The sequence below is a fragment of the Bufo bufo genome, chromosome 2, assembly GCF_905171765.1.
Source record: "Bufo bufo chromosome 2, aBufBuf1.1, whole genome shotgun sequence".
Lineage (NCBI taxonomy): Eukaryota > Metazoa > Chordata > Amphibia > Anura > Bufonidae > Bufo > Bufo bufo.
Window position 1 is genome coordinate 536417995 of NC_053390.1, and position 26403 is coordinate 536444397.

Consider the following 26403-nt stretch of genomic DNA (forward strand, 5'->3'; position numbering starts at 1 on the left):
ATTGCACCATAAAAAGATACAAGTTATATTTAGAATTGGTTTTATTTGCCAGGTGCAAACAAGTACCTACTATTGCTCATTTTCTGGCTAGTAACTGCCAACTAGACATGGAAAAATAAAATGAAAAATGACTAGAAACTTTAAATAAAAATCCCAATATACCTTTTTGTCACAAGGTGGCGATCACGCATCTCAGAACGTTCAAACCACACATGTGGACATGCCCTTGCCATCGCTCTCTGGATAACTCCCATAAGTCCTCCATGAACCTGTCCCACCTGTATGAGCACATGCAACAAAATAATGACTCAGATACTATTGCAAACAATTACAAAAACGTATATGAAAGCACATTTTACCAGCACAGAAAACAATTACGTGTCCAATAGCTGAAAGTTTATTAGGTTTTTTTTTTCACGGTCATATGCATGTAGCCTTAGAATAAGGTTACAAAAGCCCCAAACAGGACCGGTTTTAGACAGTTTGGCCCTAAATCCTGAAATATTGTACCAAGAGCCTGACGGGAGTAAGGCTGTAGCCACACTCTCTCTTTGGCTGTCTGCGCCACCAAAACCCCCTCAGGAACACTGGGCACAATGCGCATGCTCAGGTTTGACTAATGGCAGTCAGTCTATACAAGAACGAGGTTTTTTGATACAACCCATCCGGTTTGCAAATTGGGCATGATGTTCTCTACATTCTAGGATGGGCTTCTATGATGGGTCTAATTCAATTCAGCAATCAGAGATTCTAAAAGCATGCAGAACTGATACCCTCTACTCCGTGAGCAAGAAAGACTGAAGGAAATCTTGGGGATATACTGGTATTGGACAAGAAAGCTGCACATACAGTCTTGTACTCACCATTGCATAGCAGCCATCATTAGCTAAGATAATGATATCGATCGGAGAGGTGTGATTGGCCACACAAATTCCCCCCTTTTTGGGTCTGTTTTCCCTGGAAAGATAGAAGACCAGTAGTTCAAACTGCACGCCATTCCAAAAGTTTTACACAGCACTTCAGACGATGTGGCTTCCATTCATAATGGAGACCACACCGCTCAGTCCCCGGGAAATATTACAAAATTTGCAGCCTCTAATGCAGATATGAACATTTGTACTATCCCCTTTAAAATGAATGAATACATGCATGATGTGCATCTAAAATGTGCAGAATTGACCATTGTAGGAGCAAGGTCCTTCAACGTTTCCATTCAATACAACTGCACAGCAGTTTATATATAACTATGCCCATTCACGTGCATATGTTATGGCCCATGGCATGAAAGGCATGATACCATGCCCACTGAAGTCAACAAAGGTCTATGTAATGCTCTCTAAAGTGATACATATCAAGGCCCCCCACTATTACCTTCATGTGACATAGCATATATCCACATGGATACTGAGTAGCTTTATGTGCAGCACCCAGTTGTGTGTACATGTAGTCTCTAACATATGAAGCAATGTGGAATTTTCCAGAACTTGCACTTCTTAAAAACTGAATTCTTATAATGTGATGGCATATTACTAGGACCACTTTAGGAATGGTGGGTCTGTTGCAGCCCCCCTGCGCAGACTGTGGCTGGGAGTGCTGCTGCGTATCGCTAAAGCACAGCTAAGGCTACATGCACATGACCGTGAAAAAAAAACGAATAAACTGTCAGTTCTTTAAAGCCATTTTTCACAGGAATGTGCATCCATTTTCTGGCCTTCTATCGGTCGTTAAAGGGGTTGTCTCACAAAAAATATTCTACAGTTTTCAAACCAACACCTGAATCTGAATACTTTTGTAATAGCATATAACTAAACATTTCACATAGCCACTGAGTTATTCAATGAAATGTATCTGTATAGCACCACCTGCTGTTTGTTTTTTGTTTTTATCCTCTCATTTCTTTGTCCTGCTCACTGAGAAGGCCGCACATGCTCCGTTTCATCCTTCAACTGCCTCCTGAGCTGTGATAGGGAGAGCATGGACACGCCCCCTGAGCTGCAGCCGAGAAGACGCTCCCCCTTAGCTACAGCAGAAAAGACACTCCCCTTGAGCTGTGATAGGGAGAGCATGGACACGCCTCCTGAGCTGCAGCAGAAAAGACACTCCCCTTGAGCTGCCACCTTGATATAAATCTAGTAGAGCAATGATTGGGCAGATCTCTGGATCCATGTGAGGTACAGGGCTGGTTTTAGCTTTGTTAGAAAGAGATTGGCATGTGCTATATGATGTACATTTTGCATCTGGCCATTAAAAACAGGCATTAGATATGGATGTAGTTCACTGGCTTTTTTTTTTTTTATCCCAACCCCTGCAGTGCCCTCAATATTTATAATGCTTCCCATAGTGCCCCCTGAACATATAATAGTATATCTAATAGCCCCCACATAGTGCCCTAATATATATATATATATATATATATATATATATATATATAGCCCCCACACAATGCCCCAGTATATGGAATGACCTCACATAGTGCCTCTGTATATAAAATGCCCTACTCCCACCCCCAGTAGTGCAGACAGATCCTTTTTTGAAATAAATAAATAAAATTATCACTTCACCCCAGGCAGTCCTGGGAACACTCGCTCCTCACTCGAGGCAGCAGGACCTTGTGTCTCTTCTCGTGACAATGCGTCAGGTCCTGCTACCTCCAAGTATTCACTCGAGTGCAAGTGGTAAAGTGAGTTTTTTTTGTTTGTTTGTTTTTTAACCCCTGTAAGTGAACCCGTTTTTAATAGCCATTAGACGGGGGCACTCCTGTCTAAATGGTCGTTAACAACAGTCCCACTGATTTCATTTGGGGCCATCTGGCAATGAAAATAGCCAAAAATATGACATGTTATTCAGTGACCGTTAAAAAAGACGGACATGTGAATAGCCCCATGAACTGCAATGGCTCTGAAACGGCCGGTTTTCAATGTCATGTGCAGAAGCTCACTGTGGCCCCTTCATTCTCCAGGTCAGTGGGGGTCCCACATTAATCAGAAAGAGATGTATCCTAGCAATATCCCATCACCCTTTAAAGGAGCTTTCATTTTACATGGAGATGGGAGTTCTTGAATTCTGGAACTCACTTATTATGGTACTGAGTGCAACTGGACAGTGCTCGGGCACAAATTCGACAGCACACCAAATGGACCTTTTCACTGAACCAGCCTTTTACCCTGTAAGAATGATACAGAGATTACAGCAATCCATTACTATTGTTGTGAATAATAAAGATACTACATACTGGCTAACATTGGCAGTTGCTATGGAGCACTGTTACTGTGGGGGTTAATGGCACAAACGGAAGGTGTATAGATTGCACTATACTACAATAGGTATCACCGTGTCTGAAAATGTCCAAATGATTAAAAATTTTAAATATATTTTTCCTGCACGGGGAAATTCCTTAACAGGGAGAAAAAGAAAATGTGTGATTTACCGTTTTGTTCACCCCGAAAAAAAAAATTATTAAAAAAGTAAACAAAAATAAATAATAAATAAATAAATTAATTAATTACAATAAATCCTATGGCTTGCCCCATAAACAAGCCCTGTAGATAAAAGTAGAAGAAAAAAAAAAGGTTATGGCTGCCAGAATATACGGATAAAAAAAAAAAAAAAAAATTAGATGTTTTTATTTAAGTAGCAAAACATAATAAAAGTTTTTTGCCATCATTGTAATCATTCCAACCAACAAAGTCGTTCATGTATTTTTTAGTGCATAGCAAATTTCACATAATCAAAGCCCAAAAAACATGGTGGAATTGTTTTTTTTTTGTTTTGTTTTTTTGTTTTCACCCCAAGAATTTTTTTTCTATTTTCCAAAACTATATATCATAGATTAAATGGAACTAAATTGTCCCACAAAAAAATAAGCTCTCATAAGGCTATGTGAGCAGAAAAATAAAGAGGCTGTGGCTCCTGGAAGATGGGGAGGGGAAAAAAACGAAAAACGCAAATCAAAGATTGGCTTGGTTCTTAACGGGTTAATGAAAACTCTATTGTATTTCTGAGTGCCTAAAAAGGAAGCATAATACCACTATACACACATTATTTCTCATCTATGTATGTATGTGGTTTGGGGGAGGAAAAGGAGCACTAGAAAGTGAATACTTGATCCCTGACTAGAACAGAAATGGTTAAAAGCACTTAGTTCTCATGAGACACAGGAAGAAATTCTCTCTGTCCTACTCATCATTTTAGATTTAAATGTCTTCATGTGTAACATAGTGTTATCTCTTCTGAAGAAGTGTTTACCTGCTGTTTGGCAGCTGCCCAACAAGTGTGGCTCCCACGACCAGCCAGCTGATCCCAATGGTAGCTAAGGTAACCCTGAAACAGACCAGGCACAGGTTTCTCAATAACAGAGAGCGCATGGCACAAATATAAAACAAACTACACTCTATACACAAATTGCAGAACCGCAAAACACAGATGGCGTCCGTGTGCGTTCCGCAATTTGCAGAATGGTATGGACAGCCATTAATATAACTGCCTATTCTTGTCCGAAAAACGCGGATCTGCAAAACATGGATACCGCACTTTTCCGTTCCACACTGCACTATTGTAAAAATGCCTCGGGATGAATTTACGGATGTGGACAGCACGCTGTGTACTGCCCGCATAGAAATAAATAGGTCCACATCCGATCCACAGCAAATGCGGATTGGATGCGGACCAAAATGTGCATGGGGCCTTAAAGGAATGTGTAATCAAAAATGCGGTGGATTTAAAGGAGTTTTGCCATCACAGAGACAATAGGGGCATATCGCTAGGATATGCCTCCCGTGTCTGATAGGTGCGGATCCCAAGGTGAACGGAGTGGGGAAAGTAGCGGAGGGCGCACTGCGCATACGCAGCCTCCCTCTATTTATTTCTATTGGGCCGCCGAAAATAGCCGAGCTATTTCCTTCGGCCCCATAGAAATGAACGGGAGCGGAGGTTGCGCATGCGCAGTGCACTCCCGCTCACTTGTTTGGGAGCAGCGCTTGGTGGTGGCCGGACCCTGGGAAACCCGGGGTCCTCCAGCCACAACTCCCCGCTCCGTTCTCGTTGTAGGTGCGGGTCCCAGATATGGGTCCTAGCGATATGCCCCCATCGTCTGTCATGGGAATACCCCTTTAAGAAACTTTACTATATGCTATAGCTTTTATATTGTGGGCTTTAATCAGAAAGTCTGATATTCAACACCACAGCAGCAATACAGTGTTACATTTCACAAAGACTGAAGAAAAAGACAATGTGGATAACCATGTAGGACATTTTTGTTTCTGGGCAGTGTGTTTGTGCAAGGTTCTCTGCAAAAAAATAAAGATAAAAACGCTGAGGTGTGTAAAGTCAAACTGCAAACGTTTAAAGTTCAGAAATTCACAGTCCATATTTATTGTAATGTGGGAAATGGGTACGAGGAGGCTCCTCTGGTCTCTTTCTTGTGGCAGACGTGACAACAGAAGGAGGCAAGCAAATATAGTCACCATCAGGAGGAACAAGGTTCTCCTAGGAGATCCCATGCATCCAATGGTTGTTTTTGTAGCTTAGGTCTCATACTTCTAGCGACTACAAAACAGTTTTTACATGTCAATCATGTCCCTTATGCCCCTTTCACACGGGCGAGTATTCCGCGCGGATGCGATGCGCGAGTTGAACGCATTGCACCCGCACTGAATACCGACCCATTCACTTCTATGGAGCTGTTCACATGAGCGGTGATTTTCACGCATCAGTTCTGCGTTGCATGAAAATCGCAGCATGCTCTATATTCTGCGTTTATCACGCAACGCAGGCCCCATAGAAGTGAATGGGGCTGAGTGAAAATCTCAAGCAAGTGCGGATGCGGTGCGATTTTCACGCACGGTTGCTAGGAGACGATCGGGATGGAGACCCGATCATTATTATTTTCCCTTATAACATGGTTATAAGGGAGAATAATAGCATTCTGAATACAGAATGCATAGTAAAATAGCGCTGGAGGGGTTAAAAAAATAAAATAAAAATTTAACTCACCTTAGACCACTTGCTCGCGCAGCCGGCATCTCCTTCTGTCTCCTTTGCTGAACAGGACCTGTGGTGACGTCACTCCGGTCATCACATGATCCATCACATGATCTTTTACCATGGTGATGGATCATGTGATGACCGAAGTGACGTCACCACAGGTCCTGTTCCGCAAAGGAGACAGAAGGAGATGCCGGGCTCCGCGAGCAAGTGGACTAAGGTGAGTTAAATTTTTTATTTATTTTTTTAACCCCTCCAGCCCTATTTTACTAAGCATTCTGTATTCAGAATGCTATTATTTTCCCTTATAACCATGTTATAAGGGAAAATAATACAATCTACACAACCCCGATCCCAAGCCCGAACTTCTGTGAAGAAGTTCGGGTTTGGGTACCAAACATGCGCGATTTTTCTCACGCGAGTGCAAAACGCATTACAATGTTTTGCACTCGCGCAGAAAAATCGCGGGTGTTCCCGTAACGCACCCGCACCTTTTCCCGCAACGCCCGTCTGAAAGAGGCCTTACCTTCACAAGAGGAATGCACCTTCAAGTTCTTATAGTCAAAGAGAAGATGATTAACAGAAAAAACTAATTCTTACCGTAGTGGTAGGAGAATGCAGTAACGTACAAAAACACCAAGCACCCAAATAAGAGTCACACGGAGACTGAGATACTGGAAGTTATGGTTTGTTCTTGTCAGAAGATTCCATGATATGAGTTCTTCTGAGGAAAATCTCTGGGTGACCTCGTCTTCTACAATAGCTTCAAAACCTTTTTTCGAGAAATAGAACACATCCGACAACTCAAAATCTCCACGCTGTAAGCACTGGCTCCTGCTCTGCCTCAGGCCCGCAATCTCTGTCTCCATTGGCGACTCATCTCTCTCAATGATGCCTTTGAAAATGAAAAGAATGATACAAATTTTAACTTTTCTTCACAATCTCAAAAGGTTTGCCTCCTCACTAAAGCTGCCGACATCCTGTGTTCTAGTGGGGGACTAGTAAGGGGAATAGGACTTAAAAATTAAATAAGGGATTACTACATGATTAAATGTAAAAAGTAACATTAAAATAGTATATGACAATTTCTTTCTAACAAAGCTAGAAACAGCCCTGTAACATAACGTAGATCTAGATCTCTCCATTCTTTGCTGCAAGTGCTAGATTCTCTTCAGGCTGGCAGCTCAGGGGGTATATCCTTTATCAGGGGCATGTCCTCTCTGCTGCAGCTCTCGTCCTTTAACTGTCACACTCACAACTTCAATTGCCATCAGCCAAATCTTCTGTTAGAAGGATGGAACTGAGCATGTGCGACCATCTCAGTGAAGTGGACGGAGAAATAAAAAAAAAAAAAAAAAAAAAAAACAGGTGGCACTGTACAGATACATTCTATTGAATGACTCAGTGGTTATTCTAAATGTTTAATTACATTCAAATACAAAAATATTCAGATCCACGTGCTGGTTTGAAAAATGTAGAATATATATTTTTTGTGTGGGACACCCACTTTAAACCTTTAATAGTAAAGGATGTGCATCATGGTGTACTTTATTTCACATAAATGGAAATGGGCCTAACTATTATTTGGTTCTCACTCCCCCTTGGACCCATAAAACATGGGCTGGGCCCAGCACTTTATTCGCTTTCGAAATCATTATTCCATTTCAAAATCAGTGGGTCTCTGTGCCTGAGAAAAAGCATAACAGTCTCTCAGGTGCCCATCAAAATGTATGCCCTAGATTGATGGACCTAGTACAACCCGTGAGACTAGGTCTGGGGCACTCGAGGTTCATTGATGAGTAGGGAGGAGTTCATCTGTTGTAATCCCATCGAAAAGCTACAGTAGCACAAATTGCTTGAAAAGTTAATACTGGTTATGGTAGAAGGGTGTCTGAACACATGTAGCTTGCTGCCACAGACTGGTCAGAGTGCCCATGCTGACCCCTGTTCACCAACAAAGGTGCCTACAATGGGCACATGAACATATTTAATGTCTTGTTGCCAGACACCACAGAATATCTTTGGAGTCCATGCCTCAATGGGTCAGAGCTGTATTGGTGGCACAAGGGCGACCTACACTGTGAACTTCCCCCGTGGTGGAAGGATTATCTCATTTTATCACAGAAAATTAGAGATATGGGGATTGGGTTTATAATCTTTTTTAGCACTGCAAAAATCCCTATTCTAAAATACACTGGTCAAAAAAATAAAGGGAACACTTAAACAACACAATGTAACTCCAAGTCAATCACACTTCTGTGAAATCAAACTGTCCACTTAGGAAGCAACACTGAGTGACAATCAATTTCACATGCTGTTGTGCAAATGGGATAGACAACAGGTGGAAATTATAGGCAATTAGCAAGACACCCCCAATAAAGGAGTGGTTCTGCAGGTGGTAACCACAGACCACTTCTCAGTTCCTATGCTTCCTGGCTGATGTTTTGGTCACTTTTGAATGCTGGCGGTGCTTTCACTCTAGTGGTAGCATGAGACGGAGTCTACAACCCACACAAGTGGCTCAGGTAGTGCAGCTTATCCAGGATGGCACATCAATGCGAGCTGTGGCAAGAAGGTTTGCTGTGTCTGTCAGCGTAGTGTCCAGAGCATGGAGGCGCTACCAGGAGACAGGCCAGTACATCAGGAGACGTGGAGGAGGCCGTATGAGGGCAACAACCCAGCAGCAGGACCGCTACCTCCACCTTTGTGCAAGGAGGAACACTGCCAGAACCCTGCAAAATGACCTCCAGCAGGCCACAAATGTGCATGTGTCTGCTCAAACAGTCAGAAACAGACTCCATGAGGGCGATATGAGGGCCCGACGTCCACAGGTGGGGGTTGTGCTTACAGCCCAACACCGTGCAGGACGTTTGGCATTTGCCAGAGAACACCAAGATTGGCAAATTCGCCACTGGCGCTCTGTGCTCTTCACAGATGAAAGCAGGTTCACACTGAGCACATGTGACAGACGTGACAGAGTCTGGAGATGCCGTGGAGAACGTTCTGCTGTCTGCAACATTCCCCAGCATGACCGGTTTGGCATTGGGTCAGTAATGGTGTGGGGTGGCATTTCTTTGGAGGGCCGCACAGCCCTCCATGTGCTCGCCAGAGGTAGCCTGATTGCCATTAGGTACCGAGATGAGATCCTCAGACCCCTTGTGAGACCATATGCTGGTGCGGTTGGCCCTGGGTTCCTCCTAATGCAAGACAATGCTAGACCTCATGTGGCTGGAGTGTGTCAGCAGTACCTGCAAGACAAAAGGCATTGATGCTATGGACTGGCCCGCCCGTTCCCCAGACCTGAATCCAATTGAGCACATCTGGGACATCATGTCTCGCTCTATCCACCAACGTCACGTTGCACCACAGACTGTCCAGGAGTTGGCAGATGCTTTAGTCCAGGTCTGGGAGGAGATCCCTCAGGAGACCGTCCGCCACCTCATCAGGAGCATGCACAGGCGTTGTAGGGAGGTCACACAGGCACGTGGAGGCCACACGCACTACTGAGCCTCATTTTGACTTGTTTTAAGGACATTACATCAAAGTTGGATCAGCCTGTAGTGTGTTTTTCCACTTTAATTTTGAGTGTGACTCCAAATCCAGACCTCCATGGGTTGAAAAATTTGATTTCCATTTTTTTTTTTTGTGTGATTTTGTTGTCAGCACATTCAACTATGTAAAGAACAAAGTATTTCAGAAGAATATTTAATTAACTCAGATCTAGGATGTGTTATTTTTGTGTTCCCTTTATTTTTTTGAGCAGTGTATAACTTTTATTAGGTCATTTAAAATAATCACCCAAAAAAAATAAATAACCAATTCGGTACGAGGCAAGAGATCCTGTAGGGATATAGACAAATAAATTGCCACTAGATGGTCACTCACATTTCAGATGACAAATAGATAAAAGGGTGGATGAACGATGCATCTAATACAATGATGTGCTCTGTACTCCAGTTCAATGTTTGAAGGGTGGTTCTGGATCAATTCCTCATGTCAGGGAAGACCACAGACAAATCCAATACGGGAAGAACGTTGGGACACTGGCCCTACGCTGCCTAATTATCCCTACCTAAGGTAGATGTGTATCCCCAGAGAGGGGGTGATCACCGAGCATAGCTACTATCCCTGGAATTAGAATCCATGACTACTTAGTCCCGACACCTTTCCCCTGCTACGTTGATCAGACAGGTTCATCAGCCCCGGCTTTTTCTGGTGTGTCTCCATTGCCATGGTGCGTACGCATTCGTGGGATGTAGGGTCACACGGCCCAAACATGAGGGAGAGACCAAACCTCATTGGTTCCCGTTGCGCGTGTGCCCTGGCAATGGAGACACTTTGGAAAAAGCCAGGGCTATTTAAACAACAGAAGAAGCCACCGGGCTTTATTCTAGCTACGTCCCCTGATGAAACTGTCTGATCAATGTAGCAGGGGAAAGGCGTCGGGACTAAGTAGGCAGGGATTCTAATTCCAGGGACAGTAGCCATGCTCGGTGATCACCCCCTCTCTGGGGATACACATCTAGCTTAGGTAGGGGTTATTAGGCTGCATAGGGTTAGTGTCCCAACATTCTTCCCGTATTGGATTTGTCTGTGGTCTTCCCTGACTTGAGGAACTGATCCAGAACCACGCTTCAAACATTGAATCAGAGTATAGAGCACATCATTGTTAAAAGGGTGGATGAACGATGCATCTATCTGCTATTTGTCATTTGATCCGTGAGGGATCATCTCATTTTATACAATACTAGCAGAAGGACCTGGCTTCGCACGGGTATATTTCATTTAATGTTTCTGTGTGTCATTAAAAGATATCGACAGTATCCCCCATAACAGTGAACTCCACAGTTCCTCACCCCCTTAACACTGACCCCCCATCCCCCACAGTTCCCCGCCACTTTAAAATGGGACCTTCACAGCAGCCCACCCCTTTAACAGCGAGTTTTACAGCACCCTAATCCCTTAACAGTGACCTCCACAGTGCCCGCCCCTTTAATGCTAGGGCTACATGACGACATGTGTCGTGCAACATTTTGTCTCAACAACTTTTATAATGATAGGCTATGGTGTCGCACTGCGACATGTGACATGCTGCGACTTGCGACATGACAGTCGCAAAAAATCCATCCAAGATGTAGCAGTGTAGTTGCGCCCTATGTGTCGTGCGACTTATTGTCCTCATGTAGCCCTAGCCTAAAGCTCACCTACAGCAGTGAAGAAAAATGGCTGGGTTGTTATGGAAACCTGGAGTAAAACGGTGTGGATGGCAGTTGGGATTTGAAGAGAAAAACTTGCAGGCTTTTATTGGCAAATGTAGGTAATTTTTGAGGAATATCTCAGGAACGCTACGTCCTAGAGAGCTGAGACCCGGTCTAAAACCTTCACACCTGATGTGCCAAATTTGGTGAAGATCGGTTCAGTCGTTCATAAAGAACAGACAGACGTCCAGACAGACAAAGAAACACACATACATATATATACACTATATATATATATATATATATATATATATATATATATATATATATATATATATATATATATATATATATATATATTTTTTTTTTTTTTCAGGTGCTTTTAATGTTATAGCTGACTGGCTACCAGGATTCTATGGAATTCATATGAAGCTACAGCAGAATTGGACTGTATGGGTTAGAAGTTTTTACCTCTAACATAAAAAAGAAAAAAGAAAAGTTAAACAGAATGTTAAGTGCATGAAAGAAAGGCCTTGGATTGCTGCCTCGTTTATATCAGGAATACAGCAGATGCCCTTGATGCACATGAACTGAAGGCCAGAGTCCAAGAATCTCATATGATGGCAGCAATGTTTAATTCTGTGTATAACATATTTGCCTTTATTTCTTAAGTGCCAACTACCCCACGGTGCAATGCTCTGCTGCACTCTAAACCAGGGATTGGGATTACCGCCAAATCCAGGATACTTTTGAATGTCCTTCCCTCCCATATATTCCCATCTGCTCAGAACAAAGGGAAACTGCTGCGTGTGTTTGTAGGCTATAGCAGTGTTTCTCAACCCTTTTCAAGCCAAGTACTCAAATATGTTGCACGCAATGCAAACTTTTCCCTGTGGCCCACCCATTTATGTAGTTCCTATATAAATGGGTGGAGCACAATAAAAAAAAAAACTTGTGTATGAAAGCTTCTTTCCCCCTAAATAGGGGGAAAAGAAAAGAAGACCTACCTGTAGCCAATTTTGTAAAATAGTCCAAAAAGTATATACGGCACTCTTCGTCAGATCCCAAAAGGGATACAAACCACATAACAGACCCCTCCCTGACACATACCCCAGGTACATTCAAGGTGAGGTTTTATCTGGCACTCCCGTTTATTCTTATTTTTCTATCCGTCACTGAGGTGGTCGCACATGCTCAGTTCTATCCTTCAACTGCCTCAGCCAAATCTGCTGTTAGCTGCAGCAGAGGTGGTAGAAGAAGCACAGCATAGTCGGTGGGAGGATGGCATTTAAGAGGTTATACGAGAATTATCTTGGACAAACCCACACACACACACACACCTGTTTCTCCAGCGTGGTGACGTGCCTGGATTCAGCATGTGACTGCAGTGGGCTACAGCTAAAGACTGAGATTGGCTGCAGTGGTGACATGCCGAACCCAGCTGCGATGTATCCAACAATTGCAGCAGAGAATAGCACTGAAGAAACAGGCAAGTATGCCATTTTTTTTTTATAATCTCGGACGCCTTTGTGAGATGATGTGCTTACTCTGTAAGTTGGCTCCCACATCAGTTCCCCAGCAACTAAATATTGTTTTTTTGACTCTTGGTGCATACCTTGACCCTGGGCTATAGTACAACTGAAGACTGATGTGTCCTACGGTTTTACACCTACAATACAGGTTGTGTAGAGGGAGTGATAGAAGATACAGTAGAAACCAGTTATTCCAAGTTCATAACAAACCTGTCTTAACATGCAGACGCCACGCACTGAACCCAGCCCTACAATTTTTGCATTTCAAAAAGAAAACAAAAAATACACTTTTTATCTTGTACAGATAAACCACGCCATGAAATATAAAGACAACAAACTATTATAAAAAGGAGGGGGGTGTAATCATCACATGATGAGGACAGAACTGCATTCACTGAAATAATGAAGCTTTCCATTGCATGACAAACAGATCTTAAAATGTGTACCGAATATACACTAAGAATATGTATAACTTCTAATGCTATATTGATCTACTGTACTTGACTCAAAATGTATTCATTTCTACCCACACAAAGAGGTTAGTGTAAATCAGCCTCATTGGGGGACAAAGGGCAGCTTCAAATAGAGGGGACAGAACAAAGAGACCACCTACAACAGGGGTAGGCAACCTCCGGCACTCCAGGTGTTGTGAAACTACAACTCCCAGCATGCATACTTGCTCTGCTCTTCTCAGAACTCTCATAGAAATGAATGGAGCATGCTGGGAATTGTAGTTTCACAACAGCTGGAGTGCCGAAGGTTGCTGATCCCTGACCTACAATATCCCTGTAGAGGACCTTTAAAAAAAAAAAATAAGTTTGCATAATGGCTGTGCTTCTTTGTACAACCATAAGCGCACCGCGGCGACAAGCCCCATCGGCAAGAGGTGCGCTTATCTACTTCCTTGCGTTCCACCGGTCACGTGACTTCCTCTATTTGGTGTCACGTGACCGGAAGCAGGGCGGACCGGGAATACTGGCGCGCTGTTCTTTGCATTTAAAAAGCGCTGACAGGTAGGCATTCCTTGCTGACAGCCGTTTAGTTGGATATTATCTATCCTGGGTCACACCTGGGCTCAAGCAGGCTTCACCCACGGGTCGCCTGTGCATAGGCTACTTGTGCGTTTTATTTGGGCGACCTTGGTCCCACTAGCCTGGCCCCCCCTTCTGGGAGTTATAAGCTCCAACCACTGCCAAATTTTGCTTATTTTTACCCCTTTTTCTAATGCAAGTCTTTTTTTTTGCTTGCCACCATTTTTTATGTACATCTCCCCTGATGAGTTCATGCTAAATAAAACGCGACACGTCGGGAGTTTACCTCCAGTAGGGTGTACTAGGGATACCGCCCAGGACTAGGGCAAGGTATCCGGGACGGGGACGCCCCTTGCGGGGCAAGTACCTCGTATAGATAGGTAAGGTGTTTTAGCCCCCGCCACCTTCTAGGGTGATTTAGGGATTCTATGCTCGCCACTCATCTACGCCGAGGTCAATACGTTGGCATAGTTTCTGATTGGTATCACAATCTACCGTATGGAACCCCGCTTCATTGAAAGTGATTCCACCACCCATTTCTACAGCCTCTGATGGGTGAGACCGTTCCATTTACATGCTTTTGCTACGGTTACCTTTCAGTGTCTGTTTGTCCAGGCCCACTCGGGCTGTCTCATGTTTGTTTGTTTTTGAGGGTTAACCTTTCGTGGCGCTTTTTTTTTATAATATTATCTATGAAATGTGAAGTTTTACCCCTTTGTCCCCTAGGGGATCAGTACATATTGCCATTATATTTTGGGAGTAATTAGTCAAGCTCGGTACGCTTGGCCTTATAGATTGTTGTTGTCCTATCTTGGCCTTTCATGGCCGAGATTGAAATAACCCACAATGAACGCCAGCCCAGAGTGGCCGGAATTACAGAAATATCCGAATGGCAGTGCTCCACCATTTCTGTATCTTCCATAGCAGTGAATGGGAGCTATGCAAATAGTACAGCACAGCATTTCTGTATTTCGGGAGAACAATAGTCTTGATAAATCTCTCCCACAGTACCATGCCTGTATTGTTATTTCATCTCTCCATCCTTTCAGGACCGTATAATTAGGTATGTTAAAAGGGTTGTGCAGTACCAAGATATTGATGACCTACCCAGTTTTGTATTGTCAGCTAGGGCGTCGCACACCTGCACATTTATTTCATTTCAGGTTAGGCTGACTAACTTTTTGTCCTATTTTTGCAGTACGCATTTGGTGGTGTGGCAGCCTCCATTATGGTCAGACACTCCAAAAATCTGTGCAGTATATAGCTGGACCATGCTGTCGCAAATTCAGTTGAAGACTGTTGGCACAAGGAGAGTAGGGTCCCATCTAAAAGCAGTCATGTGGTACACGGGCACAAATGATTTTGATCAAAATATATCTAACAGAGTGCTGTTGCATAGCGTTGGATTTTCTGTCCTGAAGATGGGCCATCAATCTCAAATCAGTGGGGTGTGACTCCTGGCTTCCCCACTGATCATCAGTTTGAAGAGGCCACAGCCGTTCATCCCGTTCAAGTGAATGCGAGAGAAAACTGTGATTACATAACATTGCATTCCCGCTACAATCCAGAAGCTGTGCAGGTAAACGCTGAAGAAGAGGTAGCACTGCCACAAGCGCTGACGCCTCTTCAAACAGCTGATCGGTGGGGGTTCTGGGAATCGGACCCAGTCTGATCTGATATTGATGGTCTATCCTGAGGACCAGTCAACAATATAATGACACTGAACAACCTCTTTAAACAGGATCAGCCAATATTGGAAACTTCATTTAAAAAATAACCCCTTGGCGCCAAACGCATTTTTAGATTTTTTTAAATTTTTTTCCTGTTTTTCCTCGATGTCCTCCAAGAGCCATGCATTTTTATTATAGTCGTATGAGGGCTTGTCTTTTGCTGGAAGAGTTGTATTTTTTAATGCCAATATTTAATAGCCCTCACCAAATTTACCCTCTGCATAAAAACCTTACAAGCAGTACATTCTCCTGGCTATTACACAGTGTATGGAGCTGTGCTACTTCCAATACACGGCGGTTCTATCAGCTGATCGGTGGAGGGTGCTGGGATAATATTCTGCGATAGGTCCTCTTTAAGTATTGATGACCTTTCACCTGAAAATGCAAGTTAAACTAAAGCTATACGCTTACTTGCCGGCCCCCGGTGGTGCTTATTCAGTTCTTCATTTTGCACTCAGTGCCCCAGTTTGTCCGCGGTGCCCCCCGCAATATTTCCCGCCTTCTATGCTAATGAGCCATTCGGCTCAACTGGGCGGGCCTGCAAAAGTTCTCCCAGACGTGTCTTTCTTCTCCCTGGCACGGAGCGCATCCAATCAGCGCGCTCCGCTCTTAGCCAGGGAGAAGAAGCTCCAGTTCTCGCGAGATTCGCGAGAACTGGAGCGATTTCATATATCCTGAGCCGCCGCCTCAGACGCTGCTCCAATGCTCGCCGCGGGAATCCAAGATGGCGCCGGCACAGGATGGATGAAATCGCTCCAGTTCTCGCGAATCTCACGAGAACTGGAGCGTCTTGTCCCTGGCTAAGAGCGGAGCGCGCTGATTGGATGCGCTCCGTGCCAGGGAGAAGAAAGACACGCCTGGGAGAACTTTTGCAGGCCCGCCCAGTTGAGCCGAATGGCTCATTAGCATAGAAGGCGGGAAATATTGCGGGGGGCACCGTGGACAAACGGGGGCACTGAGTGCAAAATGAAGAACTGAATAAGCACCACCGGGGGCCGGCAAGTAAGGGTATAGCTTAGGTCCTCTTTAAAGGGGTTATCCAATTTCACAAACAGCCCCCCATGTGCTGCTCCTGGTCCCAGCACCGCCGCTGCCGCTTCTCCCTGTACACGGATGAAAACATCCGGTGTCGGGGGGGAGCAGGGTAAGTATATTACCAGTGGGGGGCCCGGCACATGGGGGGGGCCGTTTGTGAAATTGGATAACCCCTTCAAAATAATCACTTATAAAGGCAACTATCATTTTTTTATGTATTTCTTTTACCTTTATCGCTCCTATATTCCATTCTGGGCTGTGGTCACATGACCATGTCTATGCAGCTCTTCCTTACCTCATGTAATGGTATGTCCATGACCGAGTCATAGCAGCAACAGGGACAGAGATAGGGGAGTGTCTATGTAACTAGCTGGGTGGGAGGAGCTATAAACTAGCTGTGCGTTGTTAGGAGCAGGGCGGGGCTGGAGCTGTGGCAAATAGAGAGAGTTGAAGAGCATCATGGGTTTGGTTGGATACATCAACAGGAAGTGCTACATACAGGATGTAAAGAAACCAGAGTGATCAGTTTACATGGTGGAAATGGGTCAAAAGTCCAAATTGAAACAAAAAAATAAAATTTAAAAATAAAAATAAAAACACGAGGAGGATATACATTAGGTAAGTAATGACAAACTATAGTAATCTCAGAAGACCCCTTTAAGGCAAAGTTTTTTTTTTTCCCATTTTGTTTATTTCCTCCCACTGAATGGTACTCCCTATTCCACCTACTGAGTCGTCATCATCAAAGCTCCAAGGGGCTCCATAAGCAATAAAGCGCCACTTGACTAGGGCAACCTTGGATGCATGAGTGGCCCACACCCTTTCCATGTCCTTTCTTTGTGTCAATGTTTTTCATTGGTACATAACAGTTATACAGTGTTGCCACATGTGTTTGAATCACTGCCCTTTGACATTGCTCAAGTCACCCATGTCATCATCGCTCTATTCTATGGCTTGATCATGGGGCATTTTCACGCTTTAGAAAGCTGATGCGCGCAATGCATTCATCACGGTCCATAATATGATACAAGCTTTGCTTTCGATGTCAGGACTAAGGCCTCAGATATGTGACCTCTACTTGTTGGCTTCTGTCCAGATGGAGGTTTTGTTATTCAGTTTTATTTTATTTGATGTAAAACCAAATGAACAAATAAAAAATTGCTTTGCGTCATCAGATTCTGAAATCCAACCTTATGGTCCTCCATTATGGTCAGGAACTCCTAAAATCAGTGTAGTATATAGATGGAGCATGCGGTACATAGGCTCAAATGATATTGATAAAAATATATCTAACCAATTCCTCATATTGATTTATATAGTAAATACAGCTTTAGTTCATATAATCAATATTTGCAAAGTACTGTTGCATTGCGTTTAATTTTCTATCCTCAGGATAGGTCATCAATCTCAAATCAGCGGGGTGTGACTCCTGGCTTCCCCACCAGGATGTGTTTGAAGTAAAACCAAATAAATAAATTAAAAATTGCTTTGCATCGTCAGATTCTGATTATCTTTTTTTTTCTGCCAACGGAGCTGTGTGAGGGCTCATTTTTTATGGAGCGAGCTATAGTTTTTATCGATACCATTTTGGTTTGTGACCTTTTGATAGGGACCATTTATAGGGGAACAAAAATCGACAATTCTAGCACTGTTTATTTTTTTCCGCCATGTGAGTTAGATAGTAGGATAATTTAATAGATTGGGTTGTTACGGATGCGGCACTGCCGTATATGTGTTTTTTATATGTGAGAAATATATATATATATATATATATATATATATATATATATATATATATATATATATACACACACACACACACATACACATACACATACACATACACACACAGGGCTTTTTTTCTCAGAGAAAAGGTGGTGGAAATCAGCCCCCCCCCCCTCCCCTGGCCACGCCCCTACCCACCCCTAGGACCACCCCCTAAAACCGCCCCTTTAGAGAACAGGGATGCAAGTAAAATTTGGGGGGACTATAAAAGTCCAGCCCAGCAAAGAAACCCCCCAGATGGGGATGGCACTGTTAATGGGGGATCTGGGGATGGCATCCGCAGATCCCCCACCCCACAACAGTGCCATCCACAGACCCCCCCACCCCACAACAGTGCCATCCACAGACCCCCCCACCCCACAACAGTGCCATCCACAGACCCCCCCACCCCACAACAGTGCCATCCACAGACCCCCCCACCCCACAACAGTGCCATCCACAGACCCCCCCACCCCACAACAGTGCCATCCACAGACCCCCCCACCCCACAACAGTGCCATCCACAGACCCCCCCACCCCTTAACAGTGCCATCCACAGACCCCCCCACCCCTTAACAGTGCCATCCACAGACCCCCCCCTTAACAGTGCCATCCACAGACCCCCCCACCCCATAACAGTGCCATCCACAGACCCCCCCACCCCTTAACAGTGCCATCCACAGACCCCCCCACCCCTTAACAGTGCCATCCACAGACCCCCCCCTTAACAGTGCCATCCACAGACCCCCCCACCCCATAACACTGCCATCCACAGACCCCCCCCCCATAACAGTGCCATCCACAGACCCCCCCCACCCCATAACACTGCCATCCACAGACCCCCCCCCCCCATAACACTGCCATCCACCGACCCACCCCATTGCCGCTTCAGTACAGTTATAAAATGTGTAAAATTAATAATGATTCTATTCATGAGGCCCCCTCTGTAGTAGAACATTCAATATATCCATCCTACTCACAGGGCTGTTATCGTAATGCAGGCCGGCCGGGCAGACGAGCGGCAGTGTCACTGACTGATGTCACGTGCCTGCCCGGCCTACTTTATGAATGAAGCAGGCGGCGCAGGCACGTGACGTCAGTCAGTGACGCTGCCGCTCGTCTGCCCGACCGGCCTGAATTACGATAACAGCCCTGTGAGTACGCTGGATATATTGAATGTTCTACTACAGAGGGGGCCTCATGAATAGAATCATTATTAATTTTACACATTCTATAACTGTACTGGAGCTGGGGGCCGGAGCACAGTGAACGCACCGGCCCCCAGCTCCTCCTCCCAGTCCCTCCCCGCTGATACATCGCAGCCTGCGATGCTGGAGCATGGTGCGTTCCGCCAGAAAAAAAGCATATATGCATATATATATGTATATATATATATATATATATATATATACATACATACATACATACATATACACACATACATTTTTTTTTTTTTTTTTTTTTTTTTTTTTTTACATTTTAGCAGATTTGAACCAGCAAACTTTACAAAAGAAAAAAAATCATTACATCCATTGGATAGAGGCTGGAAATGGCAATCCTGGCGGCCTTCAGAAGGTCCAGGACTGACATGAAAACCACTTGGCACCCATGGATTGCTTTCAAGAGGTGGCAATAGGAGGACAGAGGGTGCTTCCGCCTTCTATCTAACTGCTCAGATGCCGTAGTTGCAATTTACTGCGGCATTCAAGTATTTCAACTGCCGGGATAGGAGTTATCTCCAATCCTAGCAGTGAGAGCAAGGTGCTAGTGGCATAGTACAGTTGGTACCCCGCAAGTGAGGGAGCAGTCCCAGCTCCCGAGCCATCACTGTGCCGTACTATTACATTGCTGAGCTTTAAAGGCTATGGACACCTTTGTGCACAAAAAAAATAAATAAATAAATAATAACATATCTTACCGTAATGCAGCACATAATAAAATTGCACTTGTTTGTTTACTGGTATCAGCTTTGCTTCACATGCTCTCAGAAATGCTCTGATATGAGTTTTGATCAGTGCTGTCATCTCCTGTGAGAATCTGTGGGCGTTCTGTGGATTTCACATGCACAAGCACAAGCTCTGCTGCCCCGCCCCCATATCCTGTTACATAGCACAGCTATCAGCCACTTACAAATAGGCTGCTGGAACTTGTAAGATTTCATTCCAATGCACAACATGGTGAGTCTTACAGTATGCTACAGCCTGTAATCAGCAAATCTATTTCTCATTTTCCATTCTGTAGAAAGTCCATTATTTGTAGACACAATAGATATTTCTGCTGATAACATTAGTGCAGAGATCTACAGTCAGAACCATGGCGTTATAAGCCTGATATAGATCTCACTATTGACAGCTCTCACTACATGTACTCTCTTCTGAATACAGTATTGTGTGCAGTCCACACAGTGAGCGGTCACTTTTCCCACACAGATTAGTACAGTGTGACGACACACAATGCTACATATACATAGAAGTACACAGTGGGGAAAATTAATCAAAACTGGTGTAAAGTAGAACTAGCTTAGTTGCCCATAGCAACCAATGAGATTCCTCCTTTCCTTTCCCAATGAAGCTGTAAAAAATGAAAGGTGGAATCTGATTGGTTGCTATGGGCAACTAAGGCAGTTCTACTTTACACTAGTTTGATAAATGACATTATATATATATATATATATATATATATATATATATATATATATATATATATATATATATACATACATACACACACACACACACACACACACACACACACATATACATATACATACACACACACACATATATGAAAAAATGTCCGCACTCTCAAACACTTTATTCACTCCTGTGGTCGCAATGTTCTCAGCTCATTCACAGAGTCTCTTTTCAAGCTATGAGCATTTTAGCTTAAATGTTGCGACTAGTGTTGAGTGAACTTGTGTTTCAAGTTCGGCATACAAGGTTCAGGTTATCTAAGAATTCCGTTATGGATAACGCTACCACCGATCATAAGGATCCATTTACACTTCTCCAACTGTTTTGGGTTCTGCAAATTGCGCATCCGCCAAACACGGACACTGCCAGGTGCGTTCCGCATTTTTACAATGGTGTCCATATCCTTTAAAGGGCATCTGTCAGCAGATTTGTAGCTATGAACCTGGCTGACCTGTTACATGTGCACATGGCAGCTGAAGACATCTATGTTGGTCGCATGTTCACATGTGCCTGCATTGCTGAGAAAAATGATGTTATAATATATGCAAATGAGCCTCTAGGAGCAACAGAGGGTTTTAACATAACTCTTAGGCCTCTTTTACATGGGCGTCATGTTTTTGGCCCAGATAAGATGCGGGTGCGTCGCGGGAAAATGCGTGATTTTTCAGCGCGAGTGCAAAACATTGTAATGCGTTTTGCACGCGCGTGAGAAAACTCGGCATGTTTGGTACCCAGACCCGAACCCGGACTTCTTCACAGAAGTTCGTGTTTGGGATCGGTGTTGTGTAGATTGTATTATTTTCCCTTATAACATGGTTATAAGGGAAAATAATAGCATTCCTAATACAGAATGCATAGTAAAATAGGGCTGGAGGGGTTAAAAATAAAAAATTAATTATTTAACTCACCTTAATCCACTTGTTCGCGCAGCCCGGCTTCTCTTCTGTCTTCTTTGAGGAATAGGACCTTTGATGACGTCACTGCGCTCATCACATGGTCCATCACATGATCTTTTTTTTACCATGGTGATGGATCATGTGACGGACCATGTGATGAGCAGGTCCTTTTCCTGTGCACAGCAAAGATGAAGACAGAAGAGAAGCCGGGCTGCGCGAACAAGTGGATTAAGGCGAGTTAAATTTTATTTTTATTTTTTTTAACCCCTCCAGCACTATTGTACTATGCATTCTGTATTAAGAATGCTATTATTTTCCCTTATAACCGTGTTATAAGGGAAAATAATAATAATCGGGTCCCCATCCCGATTGTCTCCTAGCAACCGTGCATGAAAAATCGCACTGCATCCGCGGTTGCTTGCGATTTTCACGCAGCCCCATTCACTTCTATGGGGACTGCGTTGTGTGGAAAACGCACAAAGAGGAGCATGCTGCGATTTTCACGCAACACACAAGTGATGCGTGAAAATCACTGCTCATGTGCACAGCCCCATAGAAGCGAATGGGTCCGGATTCAGTGCGGGTGCAATGCGTTCACCTCGCCCGTGTGAAAGGGGCCTTAGAGGCTCAGCTCTGTATGAAACTGCTGCGTCCTCGGTGACCAGGCAGTGTAAACGTCATTGTGTCTGACCCTGACATCTCCTAAAGTCTCTCACTATGCTGTATGCTTCAGGATCCGGTGCAGGCGCAGTACACGAAGGCGGCTCGCAGTACAGAAAAGAACTGTCGACGAGCTTCTTTCCTGTACTGTGTTGGATACTGAAGTGCACAGCACATCTCAAGATTTTAGCAGAAGTCAGGGCCAGGCACGATCATGTTTACACTGCCTGGCCCTGTTAAAGTGCAGAGGACTTGGCAGTCACAGGGAGAGCAGAGCCTCTAGGTGTAATGGCAACGCCTTAGTTGCTCCTAGAGGCTCATTTGCAGACACATATGAACATGGAACCAATACAGAGGTCTTCAACTGCCAAGGGCAAATTCAACAGATCTCTGCTCACCAAGTACAGCACCGTACATTGCATAGCGGCTATGCTCGGTATCGCAGCTCAACCACATTCACTTCTATAGGGCTGAGCTGCGACTAGGCCATGTGACTTATGAACGTGGCCTAGGGAAAGCTGAAGAAGGCAGCGGTGCTATGCCTTTTCAAACAGCCAATCGTCTGAGGTCCTGGGTGTCAGATACTGATGGCCTATCAGTAAAAAAAAAAAAAAAAAAAATCTCTGAAAACTGCCTTCATATTCGATCAGTGGGGACCTGACACTAGCACTTTCAATGGAACAGGAAGCAGAGTTGTGTTCAGTGTAGTGGCCATACCAGGTTGCTGTAGCTAAACTTCCATTCACTTCAATGGAGGATGAGTTGCAGAACCCAGTACGGTCACTACACTTTGAACTAAGCTCTTATTCCTGCTCCATTCAAGAGCTAGTTCTGGCACCAGAGGCTGCAGGGAACAGCTGATCAGTAGGGGTGCCGGGTTTCAGATCCTCACCAATGAGATATTAATGACCTATCCTGAGGATTCGTCATCAGTATCAGGAGCCTAAAAAAAACCTTTAACTACATACACTCAACGACGTAATAGTATGGTCACTGAGGGGTGAAGGGGCTAAAGGGAATGTATAGTTAGTAAATAACCTATAATATTTTTAGTTTTTAGCCTTTTAAAGAATTGTTAGTGATTCTTTTTATCTATATTTAAAAAAAAATCCTCTGACCACTGAGCCTAGGCTGCAATTGTTTTGTCATCATCAAATTATCACAGACGGAATTACAATTAAAGGCTTTTTTACTAATTGAGATTGAGATTGATATATAGATCAATCAAACAAAAAACTAAGTGAACAGGTGAATGTGTGAACAGGGTCAAATACATGACGCCATATAGTTACTGCAAAGCAGTGAAGAAGCTCTTAGCGCATATTATTGATCAAAAATATGTCGAGCCCACCTACCAGACGACAAGGTAGCTTGACCCTGTTCACACATTCACCTGTTCACTTAGTCTTCGCGCATATAGTGGTGTGCTGCTACTGTTTTTTGTTTGATATATATCAGGGGGGCTTCAAATGGGGTGCATCAGGGGGGCTTCAAATGGGACATGGTGTCAAAAAAAAAAAAAAAACAGTCCAGCAAAATCTGCCTTACAAAAACCGTATGGCATTCCTTTCCTTCTGCGCCCTGCCGTGTGCCCGTACAGCTGTTTACGACCACCTATGGGGTGTTTCTGTAAACTACAGAATCAGGGCCATAAACATTGAGTTTGGTTTGGTTGTTAACCCTTGCTTTGTAACTGGAAAACAATTATTAAAACGGAAAATCTGCCAAAAAAGTGAAATTTTGAAATTGGATCTCTGATGACACAAAGATATGTAACAGGGTTGATGTTCCTGGAGGGAAACGCCAAATGGAAAAGGATTTAGGAAAACTAGAAGAATGGTCAGAACTCTGGCAACTGAAATTTAATGTGGATAAGTGCAAGATAATGCACCTGGGGCGTAAAAACCCAAGGGCAGAATATAGAATATTTGACACAGTCCTGACCTCAGTATCTGAGGAAAGGGATTTAGGAGTAATTATTTCAGAAGACTTAAAGGTGGGAAGACAATGTAATAGAGCAGCACGAAATGCCAGCAGAATGCTTTGATGTATAGGGAGAGGTATAAGCAGAAGAAAGAGTGAAGTGCTTATGCCGCTGTACAGAACACTGGTGAGACCTCACTTGGAGTATTGTGCGCAGTACTGGAGGCCATATCTCCAGAAGGATATAGATACTCTAGAGAGAGTTCAGAGAAGAGCTACTAAACTAGTACATGGATTGCAGGATAAAACTTACCAGGAAAGGCTAAAGGACCTTAACATGTATAGCTTGGAAGAAAGAAGAGACAGAGGGGATATGATAGAAACTTTTAAATACATAAAGGGAATCAACTCGGTAAAGGAGGAGAGCATATTTAAAAGAAGAAAAACTACCACAAGAGGACACAGTTTTAAATTAGGGGGCAAAGGTTTAAAAGTAATATAAGGAAGTATTACTTTACTGAGAGAGTAGTGGATGCATGGAATAGCCTTCCTGCAGAAGTGGTAGCTGCAAATACAGTGAAGGGGTTTAAGCATGCATGGGATAGGCATAAGGCCATCCTTCATATAAGATAGGGCCGGGGGCTATTCATAGTATTCAGTATATTGGGCAGACTAGATGGGCCAAATGGTTCTTATCTGCCGACACATTCTATGTTTCTATGTTTCTATGAAGCGACGTCCCCTTGGGCACCTTAGGTAGGTGAATGACAGGTTATAACAACCTGTTTTATGTGCTAATAGAGCCACAGGAAGATTTAATAAGGACAGTTTCGGATTCAGGTTATTAGTAGGGACCTGGCCATATGTTTAGGTTATAGGCCTCAAATGTCATGACAGAATCCCTTTAAGGGAATAAAGAGTAATGAGTACATTTTTTTTCCCGGTATAGGTTCCAGGAGGAAGGAGAATTGTTACCATGCTGACAGTTACCCCATCAAAAAGGTTTACAGTTAAATCAGCCAATAATTCTAAACATTTCCTATACTAACACGAATTATGCAATATCTGCGGATAAATGCATTTTTACATTATTTGTACATAAATTATTGTCTAGATTTTAATCTAGGTTACCATAGCAACAAGCAAAATGGCTTTTGCACAACAGAGCCTTAAAATATTGAAAACAAATTCCAAAAATGTTCCTACTTGATATAGCTTTATCACAACTGGACAACACAGGATCTGCCTGCTATAAAGAAGTGATCATTACTTACCTCGTAGACCACACACCTCCACTCCAGTTCTCCTAGCCAGCATCCATTTACCTGGCTGACTGCACTTCTGCTTTCAGCGCTGAGGCCAGTCATTGGCTGCATCGGTCACATGTTGTCGACATGACATCACCGCTGTACTCTGATAAACAGATCCCAACTGGGAGAACTGGAGTAACTGCAGGGGTCTGCCATGTAAATAATGATCACTTCTTTATTACAGGTGGATCCCCTATGTTGCTGAATCCAGATCACCCCTTTAACACCCCCTCCCCCAACAGTTACATCAAAACGGAACAAAAAAATAATAATTTCACTTTTTGGTGTAGATTTTGATTGATGGGTGAAGGGGGACGAATGGCAGGCACAGACATCCCTGATACCATCTCCCTGGGGACATGTCCAGGTAACACAGGGAGAGAGAATCTTTTTTTTCTCTCCTCTTGCATCCAGTCAGCACTCCCCCACCGCCCCCTTCTCCAGGCTGGCAGAGATCACAGCCAGCTGAAGAGGGGGAGGGCTACTTTAACCCTCTGTTCCTCAGACTAGGTAGCACCTACAAGATGTGAGTCTTGCCTTGTTTGAAAGCTAATCTTTTATGGAAGACCAAGATCACAGTGCTAGATGAGATACATGGAGACATACAGCTTCCACTGGGACCCATTTCTAAAGACTGTATATTGCAATG

At 43.8% G+C, this 26403-nt stretch overlaps 1 protein-coding gene across 1 annotated transcript in view; it reads right to left on the reverse strand.

The window, feature by feature from the left end:
• The window catches only part of GPAT3 (glycerol-3-phosphate acyltransferase 3), a 62545-nt gene that overhangs the window by 21936 nt on the left and 14206 nt on the right, over positions 1-26403 (reverse strand). Inside the window, exons 3-7 of the mRNA XM_040417997.1 lie at positions 6583-6877; positions 4246-4320; positions 3075-3164; positions 864-957; positions 163-278 (exon numbers count right to left, since the gene is read on the reverse strand). Of these exons, the coding sequence (XP_040273931.1) occupies positions 163-278; positions 864-957; positions 3075-3164; positions 4246-4320; positions 6583-6877 (670 nt within the window). The remainder of the gene's footprint in view (positions 1-162; positions 279-863; positions 958-3074; positions 3165-4245; positions 4321-6582; positions 6878-26403) is intronic.